The 19273-nt window shown below is 36.1% G+C and overlaps 1 protein-coding gene across 1 annotated transcript in view; it reads right to left on the minus strand.

Moving 5' to 3' along the window:
- CLGN (calmegin) overlaps positions 1 to 19273 on the minus strand; it is a 59781-nt gene that overhangs the window by 3053 nt on the left and 37455 nt on the right. Inside the window, exons 9-14 of the mRNA XM_032333461.1 lie at positions 10620 to 10733; positions 10290 to 10440; positions 8265 to 8480; positions 7085 to 7210; positions 1816 to 1984; positions 688 to 788 (exon numbers count right to left, since the gene is read on the minus strand). Coding sequence (XP_032189352.1) covers positions 688 to 788; positions 1816 to 1984; positions 7085 to 7210; positions 8265 to 8480; positions 10290 to 10440; positions 10620 to 10733 — 877 coding nt within the window. The remainder of the gene's footprint in view (positions 1 to 687; positions 789 to 1815; positions 1985 to 7084; positions 7211 to 8264; positions 8481 to 10289; positions 10441 to 10619; positions 10734 to 19273) is intronic.

Genomic DNA, 19273 nt, shown 5'->3' on the forward strand with positions numbered 1-19273 from the left:
AAGGGCCAGCAGGTAGAGAAAACAGGCCTTTGGTACAGGTTGGGTAAAAAGAGAAAGCTCTGGTTCGGAATCATATCCTGGATGGTTTCTGATTCCAGAATAACTGACTAAAAAGAGGCACTGTAGAAAGTTCCGTTATATATCAGGATGCAGAAAGGGGTAGACATATCAAGTTAATGGGAAAACCAGTTTATTAAAGATTTGAGAAAAAACACCCTAGCAGGCAGATACTACTCAACTACCCAATGAATGAAATATTACAAAATGTGACAATAAATTATTCATACCATGATAATGTTTTTATAATGGGTCTAAAGAAAATTGTCTTGTAATAAAGAGAATTATCTTTTAAATATTCAAATGGTCTGTTTGTTATGATTTTCAACAGACTAACGATAAAGACATAATTTTTTACAGATGCAGCTCTATTTTGTAAACCCCAGGCTTACTATATACTTTTTCTCATCGGGCATTAAGAGGATATCAATTATAGCATTTTCGTACCTTCTTTATGAATACATTTAAAAAACAATATGGAGGCTCGAAAGTTTAGAGAAATATGGCCAAATTTTGTATAGTAGAACCTTGAAAAGATTCTCTGTAAACCAGACAGTTTTGTTAAGATAATTTTTATGGATAACAATCGTACATAAAATCTAGTTTATTTTCTGTTAAAGACTTGTTTACCTCATCCTCTGATCCAGACTTATTTGATTTATTACCCTCTTCTTGTCCTTCTATGATTTCAATTTCTTCTTCACTCTTTTCCCCAGGTTCACCTTCCTCTTCTAGAATACAGATTTTTATTATAGGCAAAGACTTGAATTAGAATTTTGCTACTAGAAATATTAAATACAAGGGGATTTATTTAAATTCTGATATTTAAAGGCAATTTCTATCATGAGAAAATTCTAAAAAATTAATTGCAAATATTATTTTACAACATTTTATAAATAAATCATATTTGAGGGAAGAGACAGGTTTAAGAAGTTCTTAAGCACTCAGTTTACATGTAATATGAAAGGCAGATATATATATGTATACATATGAACACATACATATGTAAATATACGTGTGTATCTTTTAGAGAAAATGATTTTTAAGTCAACTGTTTCATCAGCTATTAAGTTAAAAACAGTGCTCAAGACATAAATTGTAAGGGGCTCATTCTGGAGCCTGTCTTGAGACACCTGGCAAATATCGACAGTTTTATTGCTACCTAGATGAGTGTAAGCAGATCTCAATGGAGACCCACCAAAAAGTCTTAGTTCTTCAGTTTGAGCATGTTTAGGAGTTTAGTATAGGGTGCAAAGGGGACATATGATTCAGCCGTCCTTTTGGGCCATTAAATTATTCATTCGACATGTTAAACTATCTGAGGAACAACAGCTACTAAAAGACTTGGTGTTAATTTTGCAGCCGCCATTACCTGCCTTAAACCCATTTCTCTCCTCCAGAGGCTGTTCTCTCTGTGCCTCCCATCTCAGCTACATTCTTGGAGGCAAGAAAAGCCCCTTCAAACAGCTACAATACGTGGGATGCATACTTGCTCTTAAATCTCTCTCTTCATGGAAAACAAGAACTGTAAGCAGGATTACTGCTCAGGGTACAGCACCCAGGCAGGGGCCATTACTCCTCTCAGCCACAGTCGCCGGCTCACGGGGATTCAGACGGTAGATATTTGACAATAAGTGTAATAGCTAGTGTTTACCAGATAATCTTCCCTTTTTACGAATTTGGCTCAGGGTCCCCATTGTAACTCACTATCACTCTCCTACCTTTGGCTACCTACCTACCTACCTATCATAATCCTACCTTTCTCAGGAGTTTCAAGAGTTTCACCATCACTTTGCTTTTTTTCTTCTTCCAAGTCTACTGGTTTCTCCAAGGCAGCTTTCTTTTCCTTCACTTCTTGCTCTAGTGCTCCCTTTGTTTGTGGTTTACATATGTCAGTTTTTTTATACTCTGAATCTTCATATTTTTTCTGTGGTAGTTTAACAAAAGCTATTTTTAGTAAAAACAAAGTTCTATTTTTTAAAAAAGATTTTTTTTGGCAATAACTGATATCAAACACATTGAATCAGCAGTAAGAACTCAGAGGAAATTTAGCTTATCACTTTAAGAATCACTCACTCAGACCTGTCCACAGAGACCTGGCAGGCCAGAAAAGACTGACATGATATATTCAGGGTGCTAAATGAGAAAAATATGCAGCTTAGAATACGTTATCCAGCTAGGATGTCTTTCAAAATAGAAGAAGAGATAAAAAGCTTCCAGGACAAACATAAAGTAAAAGAATTTGTGATCACCAAACCAGCCCTAAGAAACATTTAAAGGGACCTTTTGAGTGGAGAGTGAGCCCAAAAGTAACATAAACCAGAAAGAAACAGAGAAAATATACAGAAATAGTGACTTCACAGGTAATGCAATGGCACTAAATTCATATCTTTCAATAGTTATTCTGAATGTAAATGGGCTCAATGCCCCCATCAAAAGACAGAGGGTATCAGATTGGATTAAAAAAGCAAGATCCATCCATATGCTATGTGCAAGAGACTATTTTAGACTCAGAGACTCCTCCAGATTGAAAGTGAGGGGGTGGAAAACCAATTTTCATGCCAATGGACATCAAAAGAAGCTGGGGTCGCAATCCTTATAACAGACAAATTAGATTTTATTTTTTTAAAAGATTTTATTTATTTTTTTGATAGAGAGAGAAAGCCCAAGCAGGAGAAGCAGCAGAGGGAGAGGGAGAAGCAGCCTCCCCACTAAGCAAGGAGCCCACTGTGGGGCTCATTCCCAGGACCCCGAGATCATGACCTGAGCGGAAGGCAAACACTTAACCAACTGAGCCACCCAGGCACCCTGACAAATTAGATTTTGAACTGAAGACTGTAATAAGAGATAAAGGACACTATATCAAAATTAAAGGGTATAGCCAACAAGAAGATCTAACAATTGTATGTATTTATGCACCTAACATGGGAGTAGCTAATTATATAAGCCAATTAATAACAAAATCAAAGAAACACATCAGTAATAATACAATAATAGTGGAATTTAACATCCCCCCTCACTGCAGTGGACAGATCATCTAAGCAGAAAATCAACAAGGAAACAAGGACTTTGAATTACACACTGTACCAGATGGACTTCACAGATATATTCAGAGCATTCCATCCTAAAGCAATACACATTCTTCTTGACAGCACATGGAACATTCTCCAGACTAGATCACATACTGGGTCACAAATCAGGTCTCAACCAGTACCAAAAGACTGAGATTACTCCCTGCATATTATCAGACCACAATGCTTTGAGAAGTCAATCACAAGAGAAAATTTGGAAATACCTCAAATACATGGAGGCTAAAGAGCATCCTACTAAAGAATAAATGGGCCAACCAGGAAATTAAAAAGGGGTTTTAAAAAATTCATGGAAACAAATGAAAATGAAAACACAAATGTTCAAAACCTTTGGGATGCAGCAAAGGTGGCTGTAAGAGGGAAGTATAAAGCACTACAAGCCTTTCTCAAAAAACAAGGAAGGTCTCAAATACACAACCTTACCTTACACCTAAAGGAGCTGGAGGAAGAACAGCAAATAAAGCCAAAACCCAGAAGGAGAAGAAAATTAATAAAGATCAGAGAAGAAATCAACAGAATAGAAAACCAAAAGAACTATAGAAAGGAGCAATGAAACTAGGAGCTGGTTCTTTGAAAGAATTAGTAAGATTGGGAGACCTGGGTCGTTCAGTCTATTAAGCATCTGCCTTCAACTCTGGTCATGATCCCAGGGTCATGAGATTGAGCCTCAGGTTGGGCTCCCTGCTCAGCAGGAAGTCTGCATCTCCCTCTGTCCCTCCACCCCACTCATGCTCTCTCTCTCACTCATTCTCTCTGTCTCAAATAAATTAAAAAAATAAATAAGATTTTTAAAATTAAACAAAAGATTGATAAACCCCTGGCCAGACTTACCAAAATGAGAAAGGCCCCCCAATAAATAAAATAATGAAAGAGGAGAGATCACAAACAACACCAAAGAAATACAAACAATTTTAAGAACATATTATGAGCAATTTTATGCCAAAAAATAAGCAATCTGGAAGAAACTGATACATTCCTAGAGATGTACAAAGTACCAAAAAGGAAACAGGAAGAAACAGAAAACTTGAGCAGAACAATAACCAGCAAGAAATTAAAGCAGTAATCAAAAATCTCCCACCAAACAAGAGCTCAGAGCCAGATGGCGTTCATGGGGAATTCTACCAAACATTTAAGGAATTAATACCTATTCCTTTGAAGCCATTTCAAAAAATAAAAATGGAAGGAAAACTTCCAGACTCATTTTCTAAGGCCAGCATTACCTTGATCCCCAAAACAGACAAAGACCCCACCAAAAAGAAGAGCTACAGACAAATATTCCTGATGAACATGGATGCAAAAATTCTCACCAAAATACTATCCAATAGGAGCCAACAGTACATTAAAAGGATTATTCACCACGACCAAGTGGGATTTATTCATGGGCTGCCAAGGGTGGTTCAACATCCACAAATCAATAAATGTGATACATTGCATTAATGGAAGAAAGGACAAGAACGATATGAACCTCTCAATAGATGTATAAAAAGCATTTAAGTACAGCATCCTTTCTTGATTAAAACTCTTTACAGTGTAGCGATAGAGGGAACACACCTCAATATCATAAAAGCCATATATGAAAAGCCCACAATGAATATCATTCTCAGTGGGGGAAAAACTGAGAGCTTTTCCCCTAAGGTCAGAACATGGAAGGGATGTCCACTATCACCACTTCTATTCAACACAGTACTAGAAGTCCTAGCCTCCAGCAGCCAAACAACAAAAAGAAATAAAAGGCATATGAATCAACAGAGAACTCAAACTCTCACCCTTCACAGATGACATGATACTCTATGTGGAAAATCCGAAAGACTCTACCCTCAAATTGCTAGACCTCATATAGGAATTCAGCAAAGTGGCAGGATATAAAATCAATGCATAGAAATCACTTACATTTCTACATACTAACAATGAGACAGAAGAAAGAGAAAGTAAGGAGTAGATTCCATTTACAACTGCACCCAAAACCACAAGATACCTAGGAATAAACCTAACCAAAGATACAACAGCTCTGTACTCAGAAATCTATAGAATACTCATGAAAGAAACTGAGGAAGACACAAAGAAATGGAAAATTTTCCATGCTCATGGATTGGAAGAACAAACATTGTGAAAATGTCTATGCTACCTAGAGCAATCTATACATTCAATGCAATTCCTGTCAAAATACCATCAACTTTTTCACAGAGCTGGGACAAAGAATCCTAAAATTTGTATGGAACCACAAAAGACCCAGAATAGCCAAAGGAATGTTAAAAAAGAAAACCAAAGTTGGTGGCATCACGATTCCAGACTTCAAGCTTTATTACAAAGCTGTAATCAAGATAGTATGGTACTGGCACAAAAACAGACACACAGATCAACAGAATGGAATAGAGAACCCAGAAATGGACCCTCAACTCTACAGTCAATGAATATTGGACAAAACAAGAAAGAATATCCAATGGAATGCAAGACAGTCTTTTCAACAAATGGTGTTGGGAAACTTGGACAGCCACATGCAGAAGAATGAAATTGGGCCATTTCTTTACACCACACATGAAAATAGACTCAAAATGGATGAGACCTAAATGTGAGACAGGAATCCATTAAAATCCTAGATGAGAACACAAGTTCTGTGACCTCAGCCACAGCAACTTCTTGCTAGACACGTCTCCAAAGGCAAGGGAAACAAAGGCAAAAATGAACTATTGGGGGACTTCATCAAGATAAAATCTTTGGCACAGCAAAGGAAATAGTCGACAAAACCAAAAGACAACTGACAGAATGGGAGGAGATATTTCCAAATGACATATCACATAAAGGGCTAGTATCCAAAATCTATAAAGAATTTGTCAAATTCAACACCCAAAGAACAAATCCTCTAATCAAAAAATGGGCAATAGACATGAACAGACATTTCACCCAAGAAGACATCCAAATGGTCATAGACAGGAAAAAATGCCCCACATCACTCTGCATCAGGGAAATACAAATCCAAACCACAATGAGATACCACCTCACACCAGTCAGAATAGCTAAAATTAACAAGCCAGGAAGTGACAGATGTTGGTGAGGATAGGGAGAAAGGGGAAACTTTTACACTGTTGGTGGGAATGCAAGCTGATGCAGCCACTTTGGAAAACAGCAAGGAGGTTCCTCAAAAAGTTGAAAATAGAGCTACCCTGTTAGCCAGCAATTGCACTACTGGGTATTTACCCTATAGATACAAATATAGTGATCTGAAGGGGCACCTGCACCCCATCGTTTATAGCCCCAATATCCAAAACAGCCAAACTATGGAAAGAGCCCAAATATTCATCAACAGGTAAATGGATAAAGAAGATGTGGTGTATACAAACACACACATACACATACATACATACATACACATTCATATACACACACATATACATGCATACATACACACATACATATATACATACATATATATACATATATACATACATACACACACAAAATGGAATACTATTTGGACATTGAAAAAAATGAAATCTTGCCATTTTCAGTGAAATGGATGAAACTAGAGGGTATTATGCTAAGCAAAATAAGTCAATCAGAGAAAGACAATTATCGTATGTAGAATTGAAAAAACAAGGCAGAGGGTCATAGGGGAAGAGAGGAAAAAAATGAAACAAGACAAAACCAGAGACGGAGACAAACTGTAAGAGATTCTTAATTATCAGAAACAAACTGAGGGTTGCTGGAGGGGTGGGAGGCGGAGGGATGGGGTAACTGCTGATGGACATTAAGAAGGGCACACGATGTAAAGGGCACTGGGTGTTCTATAAGACTGAGGAGTCACTGACCTCTACCTCGGAAACTAAAAATACATTATATGTTCATTAACTGATTTTAAATTAAAAAAATAATCATTGCTCAATAGAACACCTAAACACTGAGAGATTTATTTTAAGTTGAAGGAAATTCAATTTCTTTACCTTGACTTTTCTTGGCCAACAAAATGAAGCAATTAATGCTATTGGAAGCCCTACTGTCACAAAATAAACGAACCAAAGCCATGGGCGCTCTTCAGCAGCTGCCATTAACTGTTTAAATATACCAGGCTATAGAGGAAATAAGCATGAAAATGAAATTCAGATTTTATAAACATTAATTAGGAAATACCCCCTACAAATCACCAACTTATTTTACATAGATGTTGTATATTAAGGAGTGATGAACTTGTAGGCTAAAATATTCTATTTTCTCATCTTATACACTGCAGTTTAAACTCTACTGGCATGTATCAAGTAGTAATAGAAAATATATCTACCAGTAAGAATTATGAAAACTTTTATTTTTTTGGTAAGCTTAAGGATAGAACTACTCTTTATGGATATATTCTCTCCTTCATTTATAAGTATACAATGCTCAATAACTCATTCTGGTTCTGTACTTTTAAAGAACTTATTAATAAGATCAACCTGGGAATTATTGTTTTCATTTTTTTACTAAGAAATTTCACACACCATCTTCAGCGAGGAAACTGTTTCTCTCATTAAAATAGAATCTAAAATCATTAAGTGTCTAAATTTAAAAAGTCTCAAAATTAAAACCCCTTTACCTACTCTTTTGATGGCTTTTGCTAATGTCCAAAGAAATCAAATATAAGGTATTTTTCTTTACAGAAACTGATTTTAAAAATACACTCTCCAAGATGCATTGTGTCAAAATATTTAGCTTAATATTTCTAAACAGTGTTAAGATTTGAGTAAAAAAAATACTGGAACACAATTTAATAATAAATTTTAAAATCCTCTGTACTCCTCTAAATGAAATATTTTTTAAATGAATAAAGAATAATATTTATATCACTGTTACCACTTAGGCCGTGAATTGACTAGGTGATCAGAATATTAAGTAGTCTCCTTATAAATAGCAAGTAGGTAATTAAATCCCATTATGCTATCATAATTTAATGAAGACATACAAATATATATAGTCCATGATATAGTTCATGATGAAGTCATGTCATAATATAGTAAGGCTAAATATTTTATCAGCAAATTTATTTAAGTACATTTAGTAATTATTGTGTATCTTTTACCTTTTAAGGGTCATTTGTATAACCTATAACCAGGACGAAGTCCTATGACTACTCTATGGTAAATACTGTACCTCGTTAGCATTTGCTACCATTATCTTCACTCCCCAACCATCTGCAGCCCAGCGATCTGCTATTTCCTTTTCTGAACAGATAATAAAATTATCAAAGTAGATATCAGAGGTCATAGACCAAAGCTCTAAACCAAGAGCGCGGAAAGAAGTCAGAAGAAATGGATGATCATCTTCAAAATAATCTGGATTAGGAATTTTTCGAGGACTCCAGATTCCCTGGAAAATAATAATAAAGAAAAAATAATTTAAAGACATTTTAAAATAAAATAATCTCATCATAAATGCTATTGAAGAAGTCACTGTTGTCAGTGGGGCTCCTGGGTGGCTCAGTTAAGTGTCCAACTCTTGATTTTGGCTCAGATCATGATCTCAGAGTCGTGAGATGAGCCCCATGTTGGGCTCCATGCTGGGCATGCAGCCTCCTTGGCATTCTCTCTCCCTTCCCCTCTGGCCCTTCTGTCTCACTCTCACTCTCTCAATAAACAAACAAATAAATAAAATAGAAGTCATTGCTGTTGAATGAAATCAGCAGTACTAATTGGAGAAAAAAGAAAACATTAACAGATACTAACTCATTAGCAAGTCATTGGAAATAAGAATTTGGTTCTTCTCATTCTGTACACAATGTCCTCTATGAATAAACTATAAAAACAGGTAAAGGGAAAATCCAACACACACACAAACTTGAGTAATTAAATTTCACAAGTAAGCGATACTATTTTAGACAAGTATTTTTACACTCAGTAAAATTATTCAAAGCAAGAAGTCATCAAAATTACACAAATCAGAGAGAACACTGTATGGTAAATATGAAGCCACTTGTTTTGTTTTTTAAAATTTTTAAATAAAGTACTTTTTTAAAAGATTTTATTTATTTATTTGAGAGAGAGAGAGAGAACACACACAAGTATCAGGAAGGGGCAAAGGGAGAAGGAGAAGCAGACCCTTCACTGAACAGGGATCCTGATGCAGGGCTCAATCTCAGGACCCTGAGATCATGACCTGAACTACAGGCAGATGGGAAGCCACTCCTTTTAATATATACCCATGAGGGGCATCAATTATCAGTCATGGTTGAATCTCAGAAAAAAATTCAATGTAAAAGTGTCTGATTGACTGATTAAACTCAACCAAATCAAAAAATTCAACAATATGATTATTCACTCACTCCTCCATCATATATGTCTATTCTGTACCAGGCACTACGCCAGATGCTAGGGACCGAGTGATGATCAACAGAGACATGGTTCCTTGATTAAATTTAAAGTAATGAGGGAGACAGACGTTCAACAAAGAAGTTACCAAAGTACCGAGTCTGTGATTAATGCTAAGAAGAAAAAGCTACAGTAAACAAATGGAATATGTAACTGCATCCCTATAATAAATATTAGAAAATGTCAATGAATAATTAGATAAAGCTAGAGGGTTAAATGGATAACACAGAGATTTCTACCCCAAAATCTAGGTATACTCAAAAGATACCTAATTCATATTTTTAAAAAATCCAAAGTTTAATAACACCAGAAAATAAGGAGCACATTAATTAAACACAGGCATCAATTACTAAAATGTACAATGTGAGGTCTCCTACATAGAACTCATTTCTTATGTTTAATTCTAAAATAGAACTTGATTTCAGAGTAATCATCAACTACTAGAGAAAAAACAGTATGTAGTGATTGATCTTTAGTGCTTAATATTATGCCCCCAGAAAATTACATAAAGAATATTTTACTTTTTTTTTTTTAAAGTAAACTCTATGCTCAATGTGGGGCTTGCGCTTAGAATGCAGACATCAAAAGTCACATACTTTATGGACTGAGCCAGCCAGGTGCCCCAAGAATACTTTACTTTTAAAATATAAATTAGCTGGAGTCTATTTTCCTTGACTTCTTAAGATAGTTAATACATACTATCACAAATCAAATTTCTAAAAGTTAACATAACGTTAGCAGTAACTGATATATAATGGAAGTATCACAGCATTTTAAACTGTACTGTGGAATTGGAACAAGTGGTTTTTACCTGGTAGTTAGGATTATCTATCATCGGTGGTCTCCACACTCCTTTGTATTTGGGGTTATCTATCAGCGGAGGTGTCCACTCACCACACCCAATTCGACATGCTGGATTAGAAATACGAGGTGCCTCCCATTCTCCATCCATGTCTTCATTCCTTAGGAAATCAGAAAAAAATTCAGCATAGAAGTGCCACAGATGAAAATGTGTATCTACACATTTACAGTGACCTCAAGTACAGCGAGCGACCTCAAGTCTCGGTCAGTCATATGAACTAGTAACAAAAAGCAAGTAAGTAATGTACGAAATTAACATGTGAAGATGAAGAGTGTTTACCAGTCATCCGGTTTTTCAGCATTAGGATCTGGAATAAATTTTGGTTCATCATCAAGCCAGCCATCGGGTTTAACAACACTTAAATCTTCTATTTGGGCAGGTTCACTTTCATCCCTGCAAAGACAGTATTTTGTGCCAAGTATTAATTATTCAAAAAGTTTAAAAATGCGTATGTTACAAAATTCATATGACACCAAAAGTCATTTTCTACCCTCTTTGGGCCTACTACCACCTCCATCTCTCATCTACCAAAATCTTCTGCTAACTTGTCACTTTCTTGTATATATTCCCTGGTGTGCTCCATGCATACACACACATTTGTATACATTCTCTTTTTTCTTCTTTTTAAAACACAAATGATAGCATTCTTTTTTTTTTTTAATATTTTATTTATTTATTTGACAGGGAGAAAGATCACAAGTAGACAGAGAGGGAGGCAGAGAGAAAGGAGGAAGCAGGCCCCTCACGGTGCAAAAAGCCCAATGCAGGGCTCAATCCCAGAACCCTAGGATCATGAAATGAGCCGAAGGCAGAGGCTTTAACCCACTGAGCCACCCAGGCGCCCCACAAATGATAGCATTCTATACAGAGTATGTTCAACAGTGCTTTTGTTCACTTTAACACTCATTCATTCATCAGTAAACAGATACTGGAAGCCTACTATATGCCAAGATAGCTCTATAAGCTATTTCATGTATAGTTCTAAACAGTTATACAGTTTTCTAATTTGTGGATAAACCATAATTTATTTAACTCAACTACTGTTGAGGGACATTTAGTGTTTCCAAAAATGTACTATTACAAATAATGCTATAATGAATATCCTGGAATATATTAGGAATTAATACAAAATTAGCTCTCTGTCAGCTATATAAATTGTATTTTTTGATATAGTTATGATAGGTAGTTTTTTTTCCTGCCCTATTCAAATAATTTTATTTTCATATAGTTGAAATTTACTGACATTTCTTTTATGATTCTCAATTTTATGTCATGTTTGAAAATGTCTTCGCTACTTCAATATAATTTTTTGTCTCCATACTTAATTCTAGTAATTTTTATAGTAATTTTGTATTTTCATTTAAAAATAATACTTAGAAAACAAATTCTAGAGTATATAATCATAGTAAGTACTGAATAGAACTACTAATTTTAATTTTCATCTTTATAGAAAAGTTGATATTTTAAACAAGAGGTTACATTATGATTTTTCAAACTAACCAAAGTAACAAAATAAACTCAAATCATCAACTACCTATATGTAAAGACTTGCACTTGCCTAACATCAATGCTACCCAGTCTGTCTGAGCTCAGAGTAACTAGAGTTTATAATTTAAGGGAGTATTTCTTTTAGCAGTTTATAAAACAAATTCTAATATGTATCACCAATCAGAAGAGGTTATTATAAGCAGTTTCTCTCATTTAAAGGCAAACTTACTTCTCAGCTTTACTTTTCATGGATAGACAAACATGAAACAACATAAGAAAATCCACAAGGAGAGATGTTGTCCTGCCCTTTGTAAGTATGAATTCATGAAAGTTATATATTAATAAATGACTTTTTATTGATTTTTTAAAAACCATACTGTTCTTCCTACCTTGTAAAAGCTGCTTCCCTATCATACTATTTGCTTGAAAGCAAAGACATTTTTTATTACTAATCAGTAGCTCTCTTTATCTATAAGAGAGTTAACAAGTAAATACTTTTGGTTGTCCAGTAATACCTACTCTATTTCTGAGTAGGTAGTAACCCCAACTTTTACAAACAAACAAGAACTTGAAGAAATAGGAGTAGACATTTTCCAAAATAAAGCAGAGAGAAAAAAATTGGTTTAAGGAATGAATTGATCCTCAGCGACCTGTGAAACAATATAAAGCAGTCTAACAATTTACATGGTATCCCAAAAAAAGAGATGGGAAGGCACATATATTCAAAGAAATAATAGCCAAATATTACCCAAATTCGATACAAACTATACAGCCACATCCCCAAAAGTCAAAAGCAAGGCAAACACACACACCACCCCAAGGCACAGCAAAACCAAACTGCTGAAAATAGTAACAAAGAATCTTAAAAACAATCAGGAAAAAATTACATATTAGGTAAAGGAGTAAAAGGATGAGAACAGAAACAATACAAGCCTCAAGACAACTCAAGAAATGATTGTTTTAAAATAATCATAAACTTATAATTCATATTGAAAACATCCTTCAAAAATTAAGGTAAAATAAATTTTCAGGGCACCTGGGTGGTTCAATGGGTTAAGAATCTGCCTTCGGCTCAGGTCATGATCTCAGGGTCCTGGGATGGAGCCCTGCACCCAGCTCTCTGCTCAGCAGGGAGCCTGCTTCCCCCTCTCTCTCTTGCCTGCTGCTCTGACTACTTGTGATCTTTCTTCTCTCTGTCAAGTAAATAAATAAAATCTTTTAAAAAATAAATTTTCAGATAATTAAAAGTTAAGAGGATTCTGTGACAGCAGACATGTACCACAATATGTTAAGAGAAGTTTATCAGAAGAAGGAAAATGGGGCACCTGGGTGGCTCAATTGTTAAGTGTCTGCCTTCAGTGTGGGTCATGATCCCAGAGTCCTGGGATTGAGCCCCACAGTGAGCCCCACATAAGCCCAACAATGAGACCCACATCAGGCTCCCTGCTTAGCAGGGAAGCTGCATGTACCTTTCCTTCTGCCTGCCACTCCCCTTGATTATGCTCTCCCTTCTCTCTCTCTCTCTCTCTTTCTCTGTGTGTAAAATAAGTAAATAAAATCTTTAAATAAAAAAGGAAAATAATAACAGATGAAATCTTTAACTATACAAAAGAAGAGTGTCAGAAAAGATAACGAAATAATAGAACTTTCTCCTAATAACTGTCAGATTAAAAGATGCTGACTGAAGAAAAAATATGTGTGACCTTCATAGTATATATAGAGAGGAATTAAATGTATGATAATAGCATAAAGGATGGAAGGAGGAAAATATAAGACCCTTTAAGATTAAAGTAGACATAAAGTAGTAAAATGAGAGTAGCTTGAAATAAGTTAAGAGATGCATATTGTAAACTCTGGAGCAACACTAAAACAATAAACCACAGAGGAAAAGGTAATATGTCAATAGGAAAGAAAAAATAAAAGACTAAAATAAAACAAGGGAACAAAAACTCCTGAAAGCAAACCCAAGCCAATTACTTAGCCTGGCCCCTGATAATGGCGGGGCAATCCCACCTCTGGCAAAGACACTTGAGAATCACTACAATAGGCCCCTCCCCCAGAAGATCAACAAGAAACCCAGCCAAGACCAACTTCATTCACCAAGGAGAACAGCGGAATTCTAGAGGAGGAGAAAGCAAATCTTATCTGGAAAAAATGTCACCATGAAAAAAGAACAAGAGGCAGTACTGAAGGCTGGGGACCTAATCAATATGGACATTGGTAATATGACAGATCTAGAGTTCAGAATGACGATTCTCAAGGTTCTAGGCCGGACTCGAAAAAGGTATGGAAGATATTAGAGAAACCCTTTCTGGAGAAATAAAAAAACTAAAATCTAACCAAGTTGAAATCAAAAAAGTTATTAATGAGGTGCAATCAAAAATGGAAGCTCTTACTGCTAGGATAAATGAGGCAGAAGAAAGAATTAGTGACATAGAAGACCAAATGACAGAGAATAAAGAAGCTGAGCAAAAGAGAGACAAATAAATACTGGACCACAAGGAGAGAATTCAAGAGACAAGTGACACCATAAGACAACACAACATTAGAATAATTGGGATTCCAGAAGAAGAGAGAGGGGAGTAGAAGGTATATTGGAGAGAAATTATTGTAGAGAATCTCCCTAATATGGCAAAGGGAACAAACATCAAAATCCAGGAGATGCAAAGAACACTCCTCAAAATAAATAAAAATAGGTCCACACCCCGTCACCTGATAGTAAAATTTACAAGTCTTAGCGACAAAGAGAAAATCCTGAAAGCAGCCTGGGAAAAGAAGTCTGTAACATACAAGGGTAAAAACATTAGATTGGCAGCGGACCTATCCACAGAGACCTGGCAGGCCAGACAGAACTGGCATGATATATTCAGAGCACTAAATGAGAAAAACATGCAGCCAAGAATACTATATCCAGCTAGGCTATCATTGAAAATAGAAGGAGAGATAAAAAGCTTCCAGGACAAACAAAAACTGAAAGAATTTGCAAATACCAAACCAACTCTACAGGAAATATTGAAAGGGGTCCTCTAAGCAATGAGACACACTAAAAATAGTAGATCAGAAAGAAACAGAGATAATATACAGTAACAGTCACCTTACAGGCAATACAATGGCACTAAATTCATATCTCTCAATAGTTACCCTGAATGTTAATGGGCTAAATGCCCCAATCAAAAGACACAGGGTATCAGAATGGATAAAAAACCAAAACCCAGGGCGCCTGGGTGGCTCAGTGGGTTAAAGCCTCTGCCTTCGGCTCAGGTAATGATCTCAGGGTCCTGGAATCGAGCCCCGCATTGGGCTCTCTGCTCAGTGGGGAGCTTGCTTCCTCCTCTCTCTCTGCCTGCCTCTCTGCCTACTTGTGATCTGTCTGTCAAATAAATAAATAAAATCTTAAAAAAAAAAAAACAAACACCAAAACCCATCAATATGCTGCCTACAAGAAACTCATTTTAGACCTGAAGACACCTCCAGATTTAAAGTGAGAGGGTAGAAAACAATGTACTATGGTAATGGACATCAGAAGAAAGCTGGGGTGGCAATCCTTATACCAGATCAATTAGATTTTAAGCCAAAGACTATAATAAGAGATGAGGAAGGACACGATAAAATACTCAAAGGGTCTGTCCAACAAGAAGACCTAACAATTTTAAATATCTATGCCCCTAATATAGGAGCAGCCAACTACATAAACCAATTAATAACAAAATCAAAGAAATACATTGACAATAATACAATAATAGTAGGGGACTTTAACACTCCCCTCACTGAAATGGACAGATCATCTAAGCAAAAGGTCAACAAGGAAATAAAGGCCTTAAATGACACACTGGACCAGATGGACATCACAGATATATTCAGAACATTCCATCCCAAAATAACAGAATACACATTATTCTCTAGTGCACATGGAACATTCTCCAGAATAGACCACATCCTGGGTCATAAATCAGGTCTCAACTGGTATCAAAAGATTGGGATCATTCCCTGCATATTTTCAGACCACAATGCTCTGAACTAGAACTCAATCACAAGAGGAAATTTGGAAAGAACCCAAATACATAGAGACTAAACAGCATCCTTCTAAAAAAAAAATGAATGGGCCAACCAGGAAATTAAAGAAGAATTGAAAAAATTCATGGAAACAAATGATAATGAAAACACAAAGGTTCAAAATCTGTGGGACACAACAAAGACAGTCCTGAGAGGAAAATATATAGTGGTACAAGCCTTTCTCAAGAAACAAGAAAGGTCTCAAATACACAACCTAACCCTACACCTAAAGGAGCTGGAGAAAGAACAACAAAGAAAGCCTAAACCTAGCAGGAGAAGAGAAATCATAAAGATCAGAGCAGAAATCAATGAAATAGAAACTAAAAAAACAATAGAACAAATCAACGAAACTAGGAGCTGGTTCTTTGAAAGAATTAATAAGATTGATAAACCCCTGACCAGACTTATCAAAAAGAAAAGAGAAAGGACCCAAATAAATAAAATCATGAATGAAAGAGGAGAGATCACAACCAACACCAAAGAAATACAAACAATTATAAGAACATACTATGAGCAACTCTATGCTGACAAATTCGACAATCTGGAAGAAATGGATACATTTCTAGAGACATATAAACTACCACAACTGAACCAGGAAGAAATAGAAAACCTAAACAGACCCATAACCAGTAAGGAGATTGAAACAGTCATCAAAAATCTCCTAACAAACAAAAGTCAGGGCCAGAGGGCTTCCCAGGGGAATTCTACCAAACATTTAAAGAAGAATTAATTCCTATTCTCCTGAAACTCTTCCAAAAAATAGAAATGGAAGGAAAACTTCCAAACTCATTTTATGAGGCCAGTATCACCTTGATCCCCAAACCAAATAAGGATACCATCAAAAAAGAGAATTACAGACCAATATCCTTGATGCACACAGATGTGAAAATTCTAACCAAAATACTGGCCAATAGGATCCAACAGTACATTAAAAGGATTATTCACCACGACCAAGTGGGATTTATTCCAGGGCTGCAAGGTTGGTTCAACATCCGCAAATCAATCAATGTGATACAATACATTAATAAAAGAAAGAACAGGAACCATATGATACTCTCAATAGATGCTGAAAAAGCATTTGACAAAGTGCAGCATCCCTTCCTGATTAAAACTCTTCAAAGTGTAGGGATAGAGGGCACATACCTCAATATTATCAAATCCATCTACGAAAAACCCACTGCAAATATCATTCTCAATGGAGAAAAACTGAAAGCTTTTCTGCTAAGGTCAGGAACACAGCAGGGATGTCCGTTATCACCACTGCTATTCAACATAGTACTAGAAGTCCTAGCCTCAGCAATCAGACAACAAAAAGAAATTGAAGGCATCCAAATTGGCAAAGAAGAAGTCAAACTATCACTCTTTGCAGATGATATGATACTATATGTGGAAAACCCAAAAGGCTCCACTCCAAAACTGCTAGAACTCATATAGGAATTCAGTAAAGTGTCAGGATATGAAGTCAATGCACAGAAATCAGATGCATTTCTTTAAACTAACAACAAGACAGAAGAAAGAGAAATTAAGGAGTCAATCCCATTTACAATTGCACCCAAAACCATAAGATACCCTAGGAATAAACCTAACCAAAGAGGCAAAGAATCTATACTCAGAAAACTATGAAGTACTCATGAAAGAAACTGAGGAAGACACAAAGAAATGGAAAAATCTTCCATGCTCCTGGATTGGAAGAATAAATATTGAGAAAATGTCTATTCTATCTAAAGCAATCTACACATTTAATGCAATCCCTAACATCCCATTCATTTTTTTCAAAGAAATAGAACAAATAATCCTAAAATTTATATGGAACCAGAAAAGACCTTGAATAGCCAAAGGAATATTGAAAAAGAAAGCCAAAGTTGGTGGCATCACAATTCCAGACTTCAAGCTCTATTACAAAGCTGTTATCATCAAGACAGTATGGTACTGGCAAAAAAACAGACACATCGATCAATGGAACAGAATAGAGAGCCTGTATCCCTGGGGATAAAAATAGATTCTCAACTCTGTGGTCAACTAATCTTCGACAAAGCAGGAAGGAATGTCCAATAGAAAAAAGACAGCCTCTTCAACAAATGGTGCTGGGAAACTTGGACAGCCACAGGCAGAAAAATGAAGTTGGACTATTTCCTTACACCACACACAAAAATAGACTCAAAATGGATGAAGGACCTCAATGTGAGAAAGGAATCCATCAAAATCCTTGAGGAGAACACAGGCAGCAACCTCTTTGATCTCAACCACAGCAACTTCTTCCTAGGAACATCGCCAAAGACAACAGAAGCAAAGGAAAAAATGAACTATTGGGATTTCATCAAGATCAAAAGCTTTTGCACAGCAAAGGAAACAGTTGAAAAAACCAAAAGGCAACTGGCAGAATGGGAGAAGATATTTGCAAACGACATATCAGATAAAGGGCTAGTATCCAAAATCTATAAAGAGCTTAGTAAACTCAACACCCAAAGAACAAATGATCCAATCAAGAAATGGGCAGAGGACATGAACAGACATTTCTGCAAAAAAGACATCCAGATGGCCAACAGACACATGAAAAAATGCTCCACATCACTCGGCATCAAGGAAATACAAATCAAAACCACAATGAGATACCACCTCACACCAGTCAGAATGGCTAAAATTATCAAGTCAAGAAATGACAGATGCAGGCAAGGATGCGGAGAGAGGGGAGCCCTCCTACACTGTTGGTGGGAATGCAAGATGGTGCAACCACTCTGGAAAACAGCATGGAGGTTCCTCAAAAAACTGAAAATAGAGCTACCCTATGACCCAGTGATTGCACTACTGGGTATATATCCTAAAGATACAAACATGGTGCTCCGAAGGGGCACGTGTACTCGAATGTTTATAGCAGCAATGTCCTCAATAGCCAAACTATGAAAGAACCTAGATGTCCATCAACAGATGAATGGATAAAGATGTGGTATATATATATATATATACAATGGAATACTATGTAGCCATCAAAAGAAATGAAATCTTGCCATTTGTGACGACACGGATGGAACTAGAGCGTATTATGCTTAGCAAAATAAGTCAACTATCATATGATCTCCCTGATATGAGGAAGTGGAGATACAATGTAGGGGGTTTGGGGAGTAGGAAAAGAAAAAATGAAGGAAGATGGGATCAGGAGGGAGACAAACCATAAAAGCCTCAATCTCAAAAAACAGACTGAGGGTTGCTGGGGGGAGAGGGGACAGGAGAGGGTGGTGAGGATATGGACATTGGGGAGGGTATATGCTATGATTTGTGCTGTAGAATGTATAAACCTAGCAATTAACAGACCTGTACCCCTGGGGATAAAAATACATTATATGTTTATTTAAAAAATTAAAAATTAAAAAAAATAAACTAAATAAAACAAAATA

The sequence above is a fragment of the Mustela erminea genome, chromosome 2 (genome assembly GCF_009829155.1).
Source record: "Mustela erminea isolate mMusErm1 chromosome 2, mMusErm1.Pri, whole genome shotgun sequence".
Taxonomy (NCBI): Eukaryota; Metazoa; Chordata; class Mammalia; order Carnivora; family Mustelidae; genus Mustela; species Mustela erminea.